Genomic DNA, 22,110 nt, shown 5'->3' with positions numbered 1-22,110 from the left:
ATATTGTACTGTATTAATCCTATGTCTACTGTTGACAGTGAGGTAATATTGTACTGTATTAATCCTATGTCTACTGTTGACAGTGAGGTAATATTGTACTGTATTAATCCTATGTCTACTGTTGACAGTGAGGTAATATTGTACTGTATTAATCCTATGTCTACTGTTGACAGTGAGGTAATATTGTACTGTATTAATCCTATGTCTACTGTTGACAGTGAGGTAATATTGTACTGTATTAATCCTATGTCTACTGTTGACAGTGGTAATATTGTACTGTATTAATCCTATGTCTACTGTTGACAGTGAGGTAATATTGTACTGTATTAATCCTATGTCTACTGTTGACAGTGTGGTAATATTGTACTGTATTAATCCTATGTCTCTACTGTAGCTGATGGATGTATTGTAATGCTGTTTTAGAGATAGATACCGTTTATAATGCTGATAGAAATGTTAATATGACAAACTCACTTCTTGGGACTCAATCACCACACAAAACAGTCTCTTTTTAGTGAAATCCTTTATTAAAAAAATCAGAATAGCAACAATATACTGAAGACATCAGAAAACAATGGTGTGCTTTATATACCCTCTATAATATGTGATCATTTGACTGTACGTGTACAGATGTAGGATCTTCATTTGAGCCAGTTTGCTACAGTATGAAATGAACCCTGCATCAACAGGAAATGCGAATTATTATGTGGATTATAAAGAATTTACATTTTTGTAGGGGTTGATAGATGTTTTGTAAGGGAAAATCAAGTCTGAAATTTCAAAGTGGAAATTACAAACTTCAGAAGCCTTTTTAAACCTCAAATACACTACAAGTTGTACATTTCCTGCATTGCAGGAAAGTTGTCCTGCAACAGGGTGATCAAATCAAGATCCTACATCTGTATTTACAGTGATGTTTTAAAGCGTATATATTTTTTTATCCCTGATGTTACAATTCTCTTTCAATCAGAGAGGAATAGAAATTCACCCACAAAGCGTGTGTGTGTGTGTATATGTGTGTTTGTGTGTGCGTGTGTGTGTCTATAGTTTCTGTGTGTTAATAGATCAGAAAGGTGTGCTTTGCTCAAGACCCTCAACATGTGACTGGAGAAATCATTTAGAGACAGACAAGACAGTCTTCTTCTCCTTGTTGTTTTGTGGTGGTCAGAACAATGTCCTCGAGCCACTGCTACTGCTCTGCATTGTGTGAAATACACTGAGACCCCTGTCCTGGGCTGTGACTCCTCATGCTCCGAAGCTCCATGTACAGGGCTATGTTCACATTTCAGCTGGGTGATTGTAGTCAGATGATTGTCAGAAAGCCTTGGCAGGACCCTGGGTGCGTCTGTACGCTGTAACCATCCATCCACCTGTGTAGATAAGTCCTGTAACAGGTCATCCATGTTGTCTGGGTTGTTTGTGGGCGTGGCCTGTAAACATGTGCAGTGTTGTAAAAGACTTCAGATGTTAATATGCTCATGATGTCACAGATTCATCATCACACATGTCCCCTTCTCCTCTCCTCTCCTCTCCTGTCCTGTGTTTGTGATGTAAGCTTGTGAAGATACTTCTTAGTACACTAGTGATGTAACACGTGGAATGTGGGCCAAATGGCACCCTTTTTTCTACATATTCCCTACTATCCCCTATGGGCCCTGGTCCACAGTAGTGCACAATCCCCTATGGCCCTGGTCTAAAGTAGTGCACTATCCCCTATGGGCCCTGGTCCACAGTAGTGCACAATCCCCAATGGCCCTGGTCTAAAGTAGTGCACTATCCCCTATGGGCACTGGTCTAAACTAGTGCACTATCCCCTATGGGTCCTGGTCAAAAGTAGTGCACTATCCCCGATGGGCCATAGTCAAAAGTAGTGCACTATCCCCTATGGGCTCTGGTCTAAAGTAGTGCACTACATAGGGAATAGGGTGCCATTTGGGTTTGGCCCTGGATTGTTGTATAAAAAGTAGTAGCCTCATGATGTAGAATCTGTTTGGTCACATCTTCTGTCTTTAAGTGTGTTGGGTCATGGACTAGATTAGATTCACTTATTCCTACATTTGTGCTCTTGTTCATTTGTGGGTTCTTTCAGCTGACTACTGGTTTGGAAAGATAAGTGAAATCCCTCCAGAGTAGAGTAGAATGGGGTAGGTACACCATGCTATAAAAGGGTGAAAGGTCGTAGGTAACCATGCTATAACAGGGTGAAAGGTGGTAGGTAACCATGCTATAACAGGGTGAAAGGTCAAAGTTCATAGGTAACAGGTCACTGTTTTGGCGTTGTAAGATTAGTATACTGTAGTTAGAGGAACGTTGGCAGGCTAGTGTGTGTGTGTGTGTGTGTGTGGCTCTAAGATGAACCGGCTAGGTCGCTGTCTCAACGTGACACTGCAAGTTGTCTCACACAGTTGTCTCTATCTTCTCGATAATCTCCACCATAGACTTGGACGGAGAGAGCAGAGAACACTCATCTTGAGTCCACATACTTATTGGACTAGACTCTCCATCACTACTTAACTCTTCCTCCTCTTCCTCCTCGTCTTCCTCCTCTTCCTCAGAACCCTCGTCACATGACTCCATGTAATGGCCGCCCAGTGCATTTATCCCAGAATCCTCAGAGCTGGACGGGGAGGAGCAGTGGTCTATTTTGGGGGTGGTGACCTTGTCCCCCAGGGCACTGGGCTTGGTGCCCTGGGGGTGTGGGTGGTGTCTGGGGGTCCGTTGGGGATGGGGGTTACGGGGGTGAGGAGCATGTGATTGAGGCGGGCTGGGCATGGTCGAAGGTTGAGGTCTCTGAACATAGCACATCTTCCCATTGATGCGTTTGACCATGTAGTCGTCCACAAAGAGGTCTGAGATGATGCAGAACTTGGGCGACTCCAGGCAGGGCGGGGCTTGGAAGGCGGGGGCGGTCATGAGGAAACGTTCGGCCAATGAGACTGTCAGGTCCATGGTGTGGGTGTGGTCTGTGGGCGTGGCAGGCACTGGGGTGCTGGGGAGGCGGCACACGTTGGTCATCGGCTGGTACACGTATTTACCTAGAGAAGGAGAGAGAGAAGGAGAGAGAGAAGGAGAGAGAGACAGGGTTTCTTTATGTAACCCAACAAATACATTACTGAAATACATGGGTATTCAATCACAAAGATAGAAGGCATTACAAGGGAAACAGTTAGAATGACAAGCAAGATACACTATATATACAGCAGTATGTGGACACCCCTTCAAATTAGTGGATTTGATCATTTCAGCCACACCCGTTGCTGACAGGTGTATAAAATCGAGCACACAGCCATGCAATCTCAATGGACAAACATTGACAGTAGAAAGGCTTTACTGAACAGCTTAGTGACTTTCAACGTGGCACCGTCATAGGATGCCACCTTTCCAACAAGTCAGTTTGTCAAATTTCTGCCCTGCTAGAGCTGCTCCGGTCAACTGTAAGTGCTGTTATTATTAAAACATCTAGGAGCAAGAACGGCTCAGCCACGAAGTGGTAGGCCGCTGATGCGCGTAGCGCATAAAAAGTGTCTGTCCTCGGTTGCAACACTCACTACCAAGTTCCAAACTGCCTCTGGAAGTAACGTCAGCACAAGAACTGTTCGTCGGGAGCTTCATGAAATGGGTTTCCATGGCCGAGCAGCCGCACACAAGCCTAACGATCACCATGCGCAATGCCAAGCGTTGGCTGCAGTGGTGTAAAGCTCGCCACCACTGGACTCTGGAGCAGTGGAAACGCGTTCTCTGCAGTGATGAATCACGCTTCACCATCTGGAAGTCCGACGGACAAATCTGGGTTTGGCAGATGCAAGGATAACGCTACCTGCCCTAATGCATAATGCCAACTGTAAAGTTTGGTGGAGGAGGTCTGGGGCTGTTGTTCATGGTTCGGGCTACGCTCCCCCCTTAGTTCCAGTGAAGGGAAATCTTAATGCTACAGCATGCAATGACATTCTAGATGATTCTGTGCTTCCAACTTTGTTGCAACAGTTTGGGGAATGCCTTTTCCTGTTTCAGCATGACAATGTCCAAATGGGGAAGGCCCTTTCCGGTTTCAGCATGACAATGCAGAAATGGGGAAGGCACTTTCCTGTTTCAGCATGACAATGCCCCTGTGCACAAAGTGGAAGAACTTGACTGGCCTGCAAAGAGCCCTGACCTCAACCCCATCGAACACCTTTGGGATGAATTGGAACACCGACTGCGAGCCAGGTCTAATCGCCCAACATCAGTGCTCGACCTCACTAATACTCTTGTGGCTGAATGGAAGCAAGTCCCCGCAGCAATGTTCCAACATCTAGTGGAAAGATTTCCCAGAAGAGTGGAGGCTGTTCTAGCAGCAAAGGGGGGACCAACTCCATATTAATGCCCATGATTTTGGAATGAGATGTTCGATGAGCAGGTGTCCACATACTTTTGATCATGTAGTGCTGTATACCACGGGAATGGTATACGGCACTACATCTCCTCCTCCTTGGTGATATATTGACAATATACCACTACATGACCAAAAGTATGTGGACACCTGCTCATCGAACATCTCATTCCAAAATCATGGGCATTAATATGGACTTGGTCCCCCCTTTGCTGCTATAACAGCCTCCACTCTTCTGGGAAGGCTTTAAAGCAATAAGGACTGAGGAGGTGTGATATGTGGTCAATATACCACGGCTAAGGGTTGTCCTTACGCACGACGCAACGCAGAGTGCCTGGATACAGACCTTAGCCGTGGTATATTGTCAATATATCACCAACCCCGAGTTACCTTATTGCTATTATAAACTAATTACCAACGTAATTAGAGCAGTAAAAATACATGTTTTGTCATACCCGTGGTATACGGTCTGATATACCACGGAATGCCAATCAGCATTCAGTGCTGGAACCATGTAAAGGGTTTCAGTGCAGAAATACTCTCTCTATCGCTCTCTCTCACTGTCAGCTGTGGGACCTTATATAGACAGGTGTGTGTCTTTCCAAATCATGTCCAATCAATTGAATTTACCACAGGTGGACTCCAATCAAGTTGTAGAAACATCTCAAGGATGATCAATGGAAACAGGATGCACCTGAGCTCAATTTACAGTCTCATAGTAAAGGGTCTGAATACTTATGTAAATAAGGTATTTCTGTTTTTGTCATTATGGGGTATTGTGTGTAGATTGATGAGGATTTCTATTTAATCCATTTTAGAATAAGGCTGTAAAATATCAAAATGTGGAAAAAGTGAAGGGGTCTGAATACTTGCTGTCACCATCCCACAGGCTACAGAGAGGTAATCATGCTGTCACCATCCCACAGGCTACAGAGAGGTAATCATGCTGTCACTGTTCCACAGGCTACAGAGAGGTAATCATGCTGTCACTCTCCCACAGGCTACAGATGGGTAATCATGCTGTCACTGTTCCACAGGCTACAGAGAGGTAATCATGCTGTCACTGTCCCACAGGCTACAGAGAGGTAATCATGCTGTCACTGTCCCACAGGCTACAGATGGGTAATCATGCTGTCACTGTCCCACAGGCTACAGATGGGTAATCATGCTGTCACCGTCCCACAGGCTACAGATGGGTAATCATGCTGTCACTGTTCCACAGGCTACAGAGAGGTAATCATGCTGTCACTGTTCCACAGGCTACAGAGAGGTAATCATGCTGTCACTGTCCCACAGGCTACAGATGGGTAATCATGCTGTCACTGTTCCACAGGCTACAGATGGGTAATCATGCTGTCACTGTCCCACAGGCTACAGATGGGTAATCATGCTGTCACTGTCCCACAGGCTACAGATGGGTAATCATGCTGTCACTGTCCCACAGGCTACAGAGAGGTAATCATGCTGTCACCGTTCCACAGGCTACAGAGAGGTAATCATGCTGTCACTGTCCCACAGGCTACAGATGGGTAATCATGCTGTCACTGTCCCACAGGCTACAGAGAGGTAATCATGCTGTCACCATCCCACAGGCTACAGATGGGTAATCATGCTGTCACTGTTCCACAGGCTACAGAGAGGTAATCATGCTGTCACCGTTCCACAGGCTACAGAGAGGTAATCATGCTGTCACCGTCCCACAGGCTACAGAGAGGTGATCATGCTGTCACTGTTCCACAGGCTACAGAGAGGTAATCATGCTGTCACCGTTCCACAGGCTACAGAGGTGATCATGCTGTCACCGTCCCACAGGCTACAGAGAGGTAATCATGCTGTCACTGTCCCACAGGCTACAGAGAGGTAATCATGCTGTCACTGTCCCACAGGCTACAGAGAGGTAATCATGCTGTCACTGTTCCACAGGCTACAGAGAGGTAATCATGCTGTCACTGTCCCACAGGCTACAGAGAGGTAATCATGCTGTCACTGTCCCACAGGCTACAGAGAGGTAATCATGCTGTCACTGTCCCACAGGCTACAGAGAGGTAATCATGCTGTCACTGTCCCACAGGCTACAGATGGGTAATCATGCTGTCACTGTCCCACAGGCTACAGAGAGGTAATCATGCTGTCACTGTCCCACAGGCTACAGAGAGGTGATCATGCTGTCACTGTCCCACAGGCTACAGATGGGTAATCATAAGTTTGGCATACAGAACTGTTCTACAAAGTTATTGAAAGCAGTGTAGGGAGTAAAACATTACATAATGAAATCAATGCATTCAAAAAGTATTCAGACCCCTTGACTTTTTCCACATTTTGTTACGTTACAGTCGTATTCTAAAATTGTTTAAGTACATTTTTTTCCTCATGAATCTACACACAACCGATTTTTTTGTGCAAATGAAATACCTTATTTGCATAAGTATTCAGACCATTTGCTATGAGAAATTGATCTCAGTTGTATCCTGTTTCCATTGATCATCCTTGAGATGTTTCTACAACTTGGAGTTCACCTGTGGTAAATTCAATTGATTGAACATGATTTGGAAAGGCACACACCTGTATATATATATATATATATAAGGTCCCACAGTTGACAGTGCATGGCAGAGCAAAAACCCAACCAAGAGGTTGAAGGAATTGTCCGTAGAGCTCTGAGACAGGATTGTGTCGAGGCACAGATCTGGGGAAGGGTACCAAAACATGTCTGCAGCATCGAAGGTCCCCAAGAACACAGTGGCCTCTATCATTCTTTAATGGAAGAAGTTTGGAACCACCAAGACTCTTCCTAGAGCTGGCCTATCAGTCAAACTGAGCAATAGGGGGAGAAGGGCCATGGTCAGGGAGGTGACCAAGAACCCAATGGTCACTCTGACAGAGCTCCAGAGTTCCTCTGAAGGAGATGGGAGAATGTTCCAGAAGGACAACCATCTCTGCAGCACTCCAACAGTCCTTTATAGTAGAGTGGCCAGACGGAAGCCACTCCTCAGTAAAAGGCACATGACAGCCCGCTTGGAGTTTGCCAAAGCACCTAAAGGCCTCTCAGACCATGAGAAACAACACTCCCCATCTAACCTGACAGAGCTTGAGAGGATCTGTAGAGAAGGATGGGAGAAACTCCCCGAATACAGGTGTGCCAAGCTTGTAGCACCATACCCAAGAGGACTCGAGGCTGTAATTGCTGCCAAAGGTTCTTCAACAAAGTACTGAGTAAATGGTCTGAATGTTCATGTAAATTTGAATATATTTTCTTAAAACATTTGCTCAAATTTCTAAAAACCTGTTTATGCTTTGTCATTATGGGGTATTTTGTATAGATTGATGAGAAAAAATGATTTAATCAATTTTAGAATAAGTCTGTAACCTAACAAATTGTGGAAAAGGTCAAGGGGCCTGAATACTTTCCAAAGGCACTGTACATAATGAATTGGCCACTATTCTAGTAGAATCCTCAGCCCCTGGTGTTAGTCTCTGCAATTCAGAGATGAAATACCTGCTCTACCCAGATGACCTGTGCCTGCTGTCACCCACAGCACATGTCCTACAGCAGATCCTGGACCTGTCAGACCAGGGGCCTGGTCGTACATACCCACACACTACAATTACTCAGGTTTAAAAAGAAGCTCAACTGGAAACCTAAATCAGCCACTAAATGAACTGAGAGAGAAAGCAAGCAGGGTATTCTACGCCATTAAAAAACAAATACAAATGAATATACTTATACAAATGTGGCTAAAACTAATTGATTGTGTCATTGAACTAATTGCACTTTATGGCAGCGAGGTGTGGAGTCCACTGCCAAAACAAGATTTCACCCAATGGGACAAACACCCAATTGAAACCCTGCATGCAGAGTTCTGTAAGATTCTCCTACATGTCCAGAGGAAAACTACAAACAATGCATGCAGGGCAGATTTAGGCCAATATCCACTAATAATAACAACTCAAAAAAGAGCAATTAAGTTTTGGAAACATCATTACATCAATTGCAGTTGCAAAAACCATCAAGCGCTATGATGAAACTGGCTCTCATGAGGACCGCCACAGGAAAGGAAGACCCAGAGTTCCCTCTGCTGCAGAGAACAAGTTCATTAGAGTTACCAGCCTCAGAAATTGCAGCCCAAATAAATGCTTCACAGAGTTCAAGTAACAAACACATCTCAACATCAACTGTTCAGAGGAGACTGCATGAATCAGGCTTCATGGTCAAATTGCTGCAAAGACAGTACTAAAGGACACCAATAAGAAGAAGAGACTTGCTTGGGCCAAGAAACACGAGCAATGGACATTAGACTGGTGGAAATCTGTCCTTTGGTCTGAGATTTTTTTGATTTTTGGTTCCAACCCCCGTGTCTTTGTGAGACGCAGTGTAGGTGAGCAGATAATCTCTGCATGTGTGGTTCCCACCATAAAGCATGGAGGAGGAGGCGTGATGGTGCTTTGCTGGTGACACTGTCAGCGATTTATTTAGAATTCAAGGCACACTTAACCAGCATGGCTACCACAGCATTCTGCAGCGATACACCATCCCATCTGGTTTGCGCTTAGTGGGACTATCATTTGTTTTTCAACAGGACAATGACCCAACACACCTCCAGGCTGTGTAAGGGCTATTTGACCAAGAAGGAGAGTGATGGAGTGCTGCATCAGATGACCTGGCCTCCATAATCACCCAAACTCCATCCAATTGAGATGGTTTGGGATGAGTTGCACTGCAGAGTGAAGGAAAAGCAGTGCTAAGCATATATGGGAACTCCATTCCAGGTGAAGCTGGTTGAGAGAATGCAAAGTGTGTGCAAAGCTGTCATCAAGGCAAAGGGTGGCTACTTTGAAGAATCTAAAATATATTTAGATTTGTTTAACACTTTTTTGGTTACTACTTAATTCCATGTGTGTTATTTCATAGTGTTGATGTCTTCACTATTATTCTACAATGTAGAAAATAGTAAGAATTAAGAAAATCCCTTGAATGAGTAGGTGTGTCCAAACATTTGACTGGTACTGTACATTGTTACGTCATGCCAATAAAACAATTTGAATTGAAAAGAAAATTGAGCGAGAGCGCTCATGTCTGTCAGCACGACTGCCCACCATGTTACGTACTGTACCAGTACCTCATGCACAGTCACACTCACTGCCCACTGTTCGCCGTACCTCATGCACAGTCACACTCACTGCCCACCATGTTACGTACTGTACCAGTACCTCATGCACAGTCACACTCACTGCCCACCATGTTACGTACTGTACCAGTACCTCATGCACAGTCACACTCACTGCCCACCATGTTACGTACTGTACCAGTACCTCATGCACAGTCACACTCACTGCCCACCATGTTACGTACTGTACCAGTACCTCATGCACAGTCACACTCACTGCCCACCATGTTACGTACTGTACCAGTACCTCATGCACAGTCACACTCACTGCCCACCATGTTACGTACTGTACCAGTACCTCATGCACAGTCACACTCACTGCCCACCATGTTACGTACTGTACCAGTACCTCATGCACAGTCACACTCACTGCCCACCATGTTACGTACTGTACCAGTACCTCATGCACAGTCACACTCACTGCCCACCATGTTACGTACTGTACCAGTACCTCATGCACAGTCACACTCACTGCCCACCATGTTACGTACTGTACCAGTACCTCATGCACAGTCACACTCACTGCCCACATGTTACGTACTGTACCAGTACCTCATGCACAGTCACACTCACTGCCCACCATGTTACGTACTGTACCAGTACCTCATGCACAGTCACACTCACTGCCCACCATGTTACGTACTGTACCAGTACCTCATGCACAGTCACACTCACTGCCCACCATGTTACGTACTGTACCAGTACCTCATGCACAGTCACACTCACTGCCCACCATGTTACGTACTGTACCAGTACCTCATGCACAGTCACACTCACTGCCCACCATGTTACGTACTGTACCAGTACCTCATGCACAGTCACACTCACTGCCCACATGTTAACATTATGTGTGAGAGCAGCACACCTCTGGCTGACTGGCTGATTGGCTGGCTAACTGGCTGGCTGGCTGACTGGCTGATTGGCTGGCTAACTGACTGACTGGCTGGCTGATTGGCGGGATGACTGGCTGATTGACTGGCTGGCTGATTGGCTGGCTGGCTGACTGACTGACTGGCTGGCTAATTGGCTGGCTGGCTGGCTGACAGATTGGCTGGCTGACTGACTAGCAGCACAGTGATACAATCACACCCACCCTTCTCTAGCCTGATCTATTGTCAAAAAGAAATCCGATTCAAATGAAATGAAATAAAAAGTATTTCAAGGACTGAATCCCCACAATAATGTATTTCCCATCCATCCATGCACTTGGTGTGAAGATGGCCCTCTCAGGGACTTTCCTCTGACAGGAAGTTCCAAGGCTGGGACTGTTTCCTGACAACCACTGTTTTATTGTGTTGAAGGACAAGGCATGGAGATGTTTGCCTGTTAATGTACTGTATAGTGTGGAAGATTGTTATTGTACTGTATAGTGTGGAAGGTTGTTATTGTACTGTATAGTGTGGAAGGTTGTTATTGTACTGTATATTGTGGATCTGTGTGGAAGGTTGTTATTGTACTGTATATTGTGGATCTGTGTGGAAGGTTGTTATTGTACTGTATATTGTGGATCTGTGTGGAAGGTTGTTATTGTACTGTGTAGTGTGGAAGGTTGTTAGTGGATCTGTGTGGAAGGTTGTTATTGTACTGTATAGTGTGGAAGGTTGTTATTGTACTGTATAGTGTGGAAGGCTGTTATTGTACTGTATATTGTGGATCTGTGTGGAAGGTTGTTATTGTACTGTATAGTGTGGAAGGTTGTTATTGTACTGTATATTTGCTGTGTGGAAGGTTGTTATTGTACTGTATAGTGTGGATCTGTGTGGAAGGTTGTTATTGTACTGTATAGTGTGGAAGGCTGTTATTGTACTGTATAGTGTGGATCTGTGTGGAAGGTTGTTATTGTACTGTATATTGTGGATCTGTGTGGAAGGTTGTTATTGTACTGTATATTGTGGATCTGTGTGGAAGGTTGTTATTGTACTGTATAGTGTGGATCTGTGTGGAAGGTTGTTATTGTACTGTACAGTGTGGAAGGTTGTTATTGTACTGTATATTGTGGATCTGTGTGGAAGGTTGTTAATGTACTGTATAGTGTGGAAGGTTATTGTGGAAGATTGTTATTGTAATGTATATTGTGGATCTGTGAGGAAGGTTGTTATTGTACTGTATAGTGTGGAAGGTTGTTATTGTACTGTATATTGTGCAAGATTGTTATTGTACTGTATATTGTGGATCTGTGTGGAAGGTTGTTATTGTACTGTATAGTGTGGAAGGTTGTTATTGTACTGTATAGTGTGGAAGGTTGTTATTGTATATTGTGCAAGATTGTTATTGTAATGTATATTGTGGATCTGTGTGGAAGGTTGTTATTGTACTGTATAGTGTGGAAAGTTGTTATTGTACTGTATATTGTGGAAGATTGTTATTGTATATTGTGGAAGATTGTTATTGTACTGTATAGTGTGGAAGGTTGTTATTGTACTGTATATTGTGGAAGATTGTTATTGTACTGTATAGTGTGGATCTGTGTGGAAGGTTGTTATTGTACTGTATAGTGTGGAAGGTTGTTATTGTACTGTATAGTGTGGAAGGTTGTTATTGTATATTGTGCAAGATTGTTATTGTAATGTATATTGTGGATCTGTGTGGAAGGTTGTTATTGTACTGTATAGTGTGGAAGGTTGTTATTGTACTGTAAAGTGTGGATCTGTGTGGAAGGATGTTATTGTACTGTATATTGTGGAAGATTGTTATTGTATTGTATATTGTGGAAGATTGTTATTGTACTGTATAGTGTGGATCTGTGTAGAAGGTTGTTATTGTACTGTATATTGTGGATCTGTGTAGAAGGTTGTTATTGTACTGTATAGTGTGGATCTGTGTGGAAGGTTGTTATTGTACTGTATAGTGTGGATCTGTGTGGAAGGTTGTTATTGTACTGTATAGTGTGGATCTGTGTGGAAGGCTGTTATTGTACTGTATATTGTGGATCTGTGTGGAAGGTTGTTATTGTACTGTATAGTGTGGATCTGTGTGGAAGTTTGTTATTGTACTGTATAGTGTGGATCCGTGTGGAAGGTTGTTATCGTACTGTATATTGTACTGGATATGTGTGGAAGGTTGTTATTGTACTGTATAGTGTGGAAGGTTGTTATTGTAATGTATAGTGTGGAAGGCTGTTATTGTACTGTATAGTGTGGATCTGTGTAGAAGGTTGTTATTGTACTGTATATTGTGGATCTGTGTGGAAGGTTGTTATTGTACTGTATATTGTGGATCTGTGTGGAAGGTTGTTATTGTACTGTATAGTGTGGATCTGTGTGGAAGGTTGTTATTGTACTGTATAGTGTGGATCCGTGTGGAAGGTTGTTATTGTACTGTATATTGTGGATCTGTGTGGAAGGTTGTTATTGTACTGTATAGTGTGGATCCGTGTGGAAGGTTGTTATCGTACTGTATATTGTACTGGATATGTGTGGAAGGTTGTTATTGTACTGTATAGTGTGGAAGGTTGTTATTGTAATGTATAGTGTGGAAGGCTGTTATTGTACTGTATAGTGGGGATCTGTGTAGAAGGTTGTTATTGTACTGTATATTGTGGATCTGTGTGGAAGGTTGTTATTGTACTGTATATTGTGGATCTGTGTGGAAGGTTGTTATTGTACTGTATAGTGTGGATCTGTGTGGAAGGTTGTTATTGTACTGTATAGTGTGGATCCGTGTGGAAGGTTGTTATTGTACTGTATATTGTGGATCTGTGTGGAAGGTTGTTATTGTACTGTATAGTGTGGATCCGTGTGGAAGGTTGTTATCGTACTGTATATTGTACTGGATATGTGTGGAAGGTTGTTATTGTACTGTATAGTGTGGAAGGTTGTTATTGTAATGTATAGTGTGGAAGGCTGTTATTGTACTGTATATTGTGGATCTGTGTGGAAGGTTGTTATTGTACTGTATAGTGTGGATGGTTGAAGACTTGGGCTTCTTGCTCCACTTTGCTAATGTCCTTTTCTGGGCTGAATGTGCTGCGATGTTTGTGTGTGTGTGTGTGTGTGTGTGTGTGTGTGCCTGTGTGTGTGCGTGCGTGCGTGTGTTTTTTTTTCTTCTTCAGGGCTGCAGAGGAGCTGTAAGATTGATGAGAGGCTGGGAAAACACTAGTCCTCTAGTTTACCAGGATCAGAGTCAGTCACACACAGAGAGACCAGGAAGGCAGGCAGGAAGGCAGGCAGCATTCCAGGGTCTTAGCCTCTCAATTCATACAAGTTGATGGGATGTAAAGGTTGGATATGAAGTTTTGGTTTCAGCACTATAGGAAGACTCATAGCCTGCTAAAGAAGCATTTCAGATGGTTCACTGAAGACTTCCTGGGGCTGTTTCAGTGTTGTTAGCTTAGCTACACTTTAGCCTTCAAAAGGGGTTTTAACCCACATAAAGGGGTGCAGGGCTAGCGATGTAATACATGCTATAACATGCTAATGTCATACTATAGACACTACATACAGAGACAGTTCCCCTAAACAGGGAGTTTCCTGGTCCTCAACCTCCCTCCCAACTGGTTGGATGTTATGTCATGAATAATGAATTCACAGAGATGCATCATAGGGACTGATGGTATTTACAGATGATTAGGCTGAGCTCTCAAGCACAGCTGGGAATCGACCTCTGCTAATCACATGCACACGCCAATAAACTTTGATTTGACACATACCTACGCACTCTCTAATGAGAGATAACATACATTATTGGCTCTGGCAGCGACATTAAACAGATAAGTCCCAGAAATATGCAGATCTGGCAGCGACAAACAGATAAGTCCCAGAAATATGCAGATCTGGTGACATGACTAACATCACTAGCTGTGACTGATTGTCCATCACCAACGGTCTCTTTCTATCTAACATCACTAGCTGTGACTGATTGTCCATCACCAACGGTCTCTTTCTATCTAACATCACTAGCTGTGACTGATTGTCCATCACCAACGGTCTCTTTCTATCTAACATCACTAGCTGTGACTGATTGTCCATCACCGACGGTCTCTTTCTATCTAACATCACTAGCTGTGACTGATTGTCCATCACCGACGGTCTCTTTCTATCTAACATCACTAGCTGTGACTGATTGTCCATCACCAACGGTCTCTTTCTATCTAACATCACTAGCTGTGACTGATTGTCCATCACCAACGGTCTCTTTCTATCTAACATCACTAGCTGTGACTGATTGTCCATCACCAACGGTCTCTTTCTATCTAACATCACTAGCTGTGACTGATTGTCCATCACTAGCTGTGACTGATTGTCCATCACTAGCTGTGACTGATTGTCCATCACCAACGGTCTCTTTCCATCTCAGCAACAGTCATGAACATACCACAACACATTAAGATGTGGAGGAAACATCTCTGGAGCGCATGTAGAGACAAAACCTATTTTATGTCATATTGTGTAGTACAAACAGTCCAGAATACTTACAATACTGTCAGAATTGTTGCATCTTACAGGTTTCATAAAACTACAGTTGTGTAGTGATTGTTTTCAGAATGAAACATTTCAGCCACTCTAATGTAAAATGAGGCCAATGGTTTGAAGAGGGGTAGAAAAACTGTTTTCAGAATGAAACATTTCAGCCACTCTAATGTAAAATGAGGCCACAATTTTTTTTAATTTTTAATAAAAAATATTCACAAAAACCATGAGTGCCAAATCCATTCCTATTTTCAGCCCTAGTTTCACTTCCTGTCGCTCTGAGTAATCACAGAGGAGAACATGCATAGTACCACTCCAACCCAGCCTCCAGGGACGAACAAGGAAACAGACATACACACTGTATGAATAGATTTCTATTTGATCATACAGTAGTAGCTCTCAGGGTGTAGCTCTCAGGGTGTGGCTCACAGGGTGTGGCTCTCAGGGTGTGGCTCACAGGGTGTGGCTCACAGGGTGTGGCTCACAGGGTGTGGCTCACAGGGTGTGGCTCTCAGGGTGTAGCTCTCAGGGTGTAGCTCTCAGGGTGTAGCTCTCAGGTTGGGTTCAAGCCCACCTCTGAAGTGGTGTCAACCATTTCCCCCATCCCTAGCAAACACAGCTGATTAAACTAATTGCATTCTAAACTGAAGATCATGATGAGGTGATTATTGTGGGCTGGGACACTAATCAGGCCCTGGAGGACTGGAGTTTCCCATCCCTGTCCTAGGTTCTCTGGGTAATTCCCTTGGTAATCCCTTGGTTCTGGGTCAGTGTGGACAGTGCAGTCTCTCTGTCTGTTCAATAATGCATACTTCCTACACTAGCAGTCATGTAGCTAGCTCCTCTCCTCTCAAGACAGAGCATCTCGAACGACTGTTAAAACAGTGTCTACTCCGACTAGACTATATACAGTATCTACCAGGACTAGACTACATACAGTATCTACCAGGACTAGACTACATACAGTATCTACCAGGACTAGACTATATACAGTATCTACCAGGACTAGACTACATACAGTATCTACCAGGACTAGACTACATACTGTACAGTATCTACCAGGACTAGACTACATACTGTACAGTATCTACCAGGACTAGACTACATACTGTACAGTATCTACCAGGACTAGACTATATACAGTACAGTATCTACCAGGACTAGACTATATACAGTACAGTATCTACCAGGACTAGACTACATACAGTATCTACCAGGACTATATACAGTATCTACCAGGACTACATACAGTATCTACCAGGACTAGACTACATACAGTATCTACCAGGACTAGACTACATACAGTATCTACCAGGACTAGACTACATACAGTATCTACCAGGACTAGACTACATACAGTACAGTATCTACCAGGACTAGACTACATACAGTACAGTATCTACCAGGACTAGATTACATACAGTACAGTATCTACCAGGACTAGACTACATACAGTATCTACCAGGACTAGACTACATACAGTATCTACCAGGACTAGACTACATACAGTATCTACCAGGACTAGACTACATACAGTATCTACCAGGACTATATACAGTATCTACCAGGACTACATACAGTATCTACCAGGACTAGACTACATACAGTATCTACCAGGACTAGACTACATACAGTATCTACCAGGACTAGACTACATACAGTATCTACCAGGACTAGACTACATACAGTATCTACCAGGACTAGACTACATACAGTACAGTATCTACCAGGACTAGACTACATACAGTACAGTATCTACCAGGACTAGATTACATACAGTACAGTATCTACCAGGACTAGACTACATACAGTATATCTACCAGGACTAGACTACATACAGTATCTACCAGGACTATATACAGTATCTACCAGGACTATATACAGTATCTACCAGGACTATATACAGTATCTACCAGGACTATATACAGTATCTACCAGGACTAGACTACATACAGTATCTACCAGGACTATATACAGTATCTACCAGGACTAGACTACATACAGTATCTACCAGGACTAGACTACATACAGTATCTACCAGGACTAGACTACATACAGTATCTACCAGGACTAGACTATATATAGTATCTACCAGGACTAGACTATATATAGTACAGTATCTACCAGGACTAGACTATATATAGTACAGTATCTACCAGGACTAGACTACATACAGTACAGTATCTACCAGGACTAGACTACATACAGTACAGTATCTACCAGGACTAGACTATATACAGTATCTACCAGGACTAGACTACATACAGTATCTACCAGGACTAGACTACATACAGTATCTACCAGGACTAGACTACATACAGTATCTACCAGGACTAGACTACATACAGTATCTACCAGGACTAGACTACATACAGTATCTACCAGGACTAGACTACATACAGTATCTACCAGGACTAGACTACATACAGTACAGTATCTACCAGGACTAGACTACATACAGTACAGTATCTACCAGGACTAGATTTCATACAGTACAGTATCTACCAGGACTAGACTACATACAGTATCTACCAGGACTAGACTACATACAGTATCTACCAGGACTATATACAGTATCTACCAGGACTAGACTACATACAGTATCTACCAGGACTAGACTACATACAGTATCTACCAGGACTAGACTACATACAGTACAGTATCTACCAGGACTAGACTACATACAGTACAGTATCTACCAGGACTAGATTACATACAGTACAGTATCTACCAGGACTAGACTACATACAGTATCTACCAGGACTAGACTACATACAGTACAGTATCTACCAGGACTAGACTACATACAGTATCTACCAGGACTAGACTACATACAGTATCTACCAGGACTAGACTACATACAGTATCTACCAGGACTATATACAGTATCTACCAGGACTATATACAGTATCTAACAGGACTAGACTACATACAGTATCTACCAGGACTATATACAGTATCTACCAGGACTAGACTACATACAGTATCTACCAGGACTAGACTACATACAGTATCTACCAGGACTAGACTACATACAGTATCTACCAGGACTAGACTATATATAGTATCTACCAGGACTAGACTATATATAGTACAGTATCTACCAGGACTAGACTATATATAGTACAGTATCTACCAGGACTAGACTATATACAGTACAGTATCTACCAGGACTAGACTACATACAGTACAGTATCTACCAGGACTAGACTATATACAGTATCTACCAGGACTAGACTATATACAGTATCTACCAGGACTAGACTACATACAGTATCTACCAGGACTAGACTACATACAGTATCTACCAGGACTAGACTACATACAGTATCTACCAGGACTAGACTACATACAGTATCTACCAGGACTAGACTACATACAGTATCTACCAGGACTAGACTCTATACAGTACAGTATCTACCAGGATTAGACTACATACAGTACAGTATCTACCAGGACTAGACTACATACAGTATCTACCAGGACTAGACTACATACAGTATCTACCAGGACTAGACTACATACAGTACAGTATCTACCAGGACTAGACTACATACAGTACAGTATCTACCAGGACTAGACTACATACAGTACAGTATCTACCAGGACTAGATTATACAGTATCTACCAGGACTAGACTACATACAGTATGTCACGTAGAGTAGGCCAGAAGGCTAAACTGAAAAACCTAACCTCTATCAAATAAAAAGATGGCGGAGCCGCAAAAGTACTTCTGTGCTTCTGGGTGTTTATTTACATAGTGAATCCGGAAGAAAAACAACAGTACTGCCATCCAAAGTATCCATTATGGGGACAGGTTAAAAACAATGCTGCCCCATCAACAGATCAATCCAAAATGGTTCACCCCTTGAACTGAAAGAGAGGCTCCTTTTTATAGGGGAAGCCCATCCCATCAGAACATACCCAGCACTAATTCATTAAGCAATTACCTTCATCAAAGCCTACATTTTCCACTCAGCTAAACATACTGAATTATATACATTGCAACACATTTCTCATGATACAATATACCAATATAACACATTTATAAAATCCCATCCCTACTTCCAATATGCCCATTCACATGAACGAGCCATTCAGGACAGGCACTACAAAGCCAGCCCGATTACCGTAGCTCTGGTCCTTATCCCAGCATACCCAGAAGCTACAGAGATGGAGAGAGAGGAACAGAACCAAACAAACAAAGCGCTCATCCATAACATTGACAAGTACAATAAACGTTGCTTAAATTAAACATGAAGGCTTGTCTGTATATTCTTTATACCAGAAACTGTTACTGACAGGAGGTAAGAATAAAGTGTGAAATGTATGTACGTCGACATTGTTAACGGAGCTGATAACGGAGCAGGGAGGCGCGATGAATGTGTTTGTTGGTGTACCAAACGCTGCCCGCGGCCAGTGACTGACTTCTCCGTCACACAGTATCTACCAGGACTAGATTACATACAGTATCTACCAGGACTAGACTATATACAGTATCTACCAGGACTAGACTACATACAGTATCTACCAGGACTAGACTCTATACAGTACAGTATCTACCAGGACTAGACTCTATACAGTACAGTATCTACCAGGACTAGACTCTATACAGTACAGTATCTACCAGGACTAGACTCTACACAGTATCTACCATGACTAGATTACATACAGTATCTACCAGGACTAGACTATATACAGTATCTACCAGGACTAGACTCTATACAGTACAGTATCTACCAGGACTAGACTCTATACAGTATCTACCAGGACTAGACTATATACACAGTACAGTATCTACCAGGACTAGACTACATACAGTATCTACCAGGACTAGACTCTATACAGTACAGTATCTACCAGGACTAGACTATATACAGTACAGTATCTACCAGGACTAGACTACATACAGTATCTACCAGGACTAGACTACATACAGTATCTACCAGGACTAGACTCTATACATACAGTATCTACCAGGACTAGACTCTATACAGTACAGTATCTACCAGGACTAGACTCTATACAGTACAGTATCTACCAGGACTAGACTCTATACAGTACAGTATCTACCAGGACTAGACTCTATACAGTACAGTATCTACCAGGACTAGACTCTATACAGTACAGTATCTACCAGGACTAGACTCTATACAGTACAGTATCTACCAGGACTAGACTCTATACAGTACAGTATCTACCAGGACTAGACTCTATACAGTACAGTATCTACCAGGACTAGACTCTATACAGTACAGTATCTACCAGGACTAGACTCTATACAGTACAGTATCTACCAGGACTAGACTCTATACAGTACAGTATCTACCAGGACTAGACTCTATACAGTACAGTATCTACCAGGACTAGACTATATACAGTACAGTATCTACCAGGACTAGACTCTATACAGTACAGTATCTACCAGGACTAGACTCTATACAGTATCTACCAGGACTAGACTACATACAGTATCTACCAGGACTAGACTACATACAGTATCTACCAGGACTAGACTACATACAGTATCTACCAGGACTAGACTATATACAGTATCTACCAGGACTAGACTATATACAGTATCTACCAGGACTAGACTATATACAGTATCTACCAGGACTAGACTACATACAGTATCTACCAGGACTAGACTCTATACAGTACAGTATCTACCAGGACTAGACTCTATACAGTACAGTATCTACCAGGACTAGACTCTATACAGTACAGTATCTACCAGGACTAGACTCTATACAGTACAGTATCTACCAGGACTAGACTCTATACAGTACAGTATCTACCAGGACTAGACTCTATACAGTACAGTATCTACCAGGACTAGACTCTATACAGTACAGTATCTACCAGGACTAGACTATATACAGTACAGTATCTACCAGGACTAGACTCTATACAGTACAGTATCTACCAGGACTAGACTCTATACAGTATCTACCAGGACTAGACTACATACAGTATCTACCAGGACTAGACTACATACAGTATCTACCAGGACTAGACTATATACAGTATCTACCAGGACTAGACTATATACAGTATCTACCAGGACTAGACTACATACAGTATCTACCAGGACTAGACTACATACAGTATCTACCAGGACTAGACTACATACAGTATCTACCAGGACTAGACTACATACAGTATCTACCAGGACTAGACTACATACAGTATCTACCAGGACTAGACTCTATACAGTATCTACCAGGACTAGACTCTATACAGTACAGTATCTACCAGGACTAGACTCTATACAGTACAGTATCTACCAGGACTAGACTCTATACAGTACAGTATCTACCAGGACTAGACTCTATACAGTACAGTATCTACCAGGACTAGACTCTATACAGTACAGTATCTACCAGGACTAGACTCTATACAGTACAGTATCTACCAGGACTAGACTCTATACAGTACAGTATCTACCAGGACTAGACTCTATACAGTACAGTATCTACCAGGACTAGACTCTATACAGTACAGTATCTACCAGGACTAGACTACATACAGTATCTACCAGGACTAGACTACATACAGTACAGTATCTACCAGGACTAGACTACATACAGTATCTACCAGGACTAGACGACATACAGTATCTACCAGGACTAGACGACATACAGTATCTACCAGGACTAGACTCTATACAGTACAGTATCTACCAGGACTAGACTCTATACAGTACAGTATCTACCAGGACTAGACTCTATACAGTACAGTATCTACCAGGACTAGACTCTATACAGTACAGTATCTACCAGGACTAGACTCTATACAGTACAGTATCTACCAGGACTAGACTCTATACAGTACAGTATCTACCAGGACTAGACTCTATACAGTACAGTATCTACCAGGACTAGACTCTATACAGTACAGTATCTACCAGGACTAGACTATATACAGTACAGTATCTACCAGGACTAGACTCTATACAGTACAGTATCTACCAGGACTAGACTCTATACAGTATCTACCAGGACTAGACTCTATACAGTACAGTATCTACCAGGACTAGACTACATACAGTATCTACCAGGACTAGACTATATACAGTATCTACCAGGACTAGACTATATACAGTATCTACCAGGACTAGACTATATACAGTATCTACCAGGACTAGACTACATACAGTATCTAC

At 42.7% G+C, this 22,110-nt stretch overlaps 1 protein-coding gene across 1 annotated transcript in view; it reads right to left on the bottom strand.

Annotated features, from left to right (window-relative positions):
- Nucleotides 1-506: 506 nt before the first annotated feature.
- The window catches only part of LOC106592822 (UPF0524 protein C3orf70 homolog A), a 31,679-nt gene continuing 10,075 nt past the window's right edge, over nt 507-22,110 (bottom strand). The window contains exon 2 of the mRNA XM_045698360.1: nt 507-3,035. Within this exon, the coding sequence (XP_045554316.1) occupies nt 2,398-3,035 (638 nt within the window). The 3' untranslated portion in view covers nt 507-2,397. The remainder of the gene's footprint in view (nt 3,036-22,110) is intronic.

Source organism: Salmo salar, chromosome ssa16 (genome assembly GCF_905237065.1).
Source record: "Salmo salar chromosome ssa16, Ssal_v3.1, whole genome shotgun sequence".
Lineage (NCBI taxonomy): Eukaryota > Metazoa > Chordata > Actinopteri > Salmoniformes > Salmonidae > Salmo > Salmo salar.
This window is presented reverse-complemented; position numbering and strand designations above follow the sequence as displayed.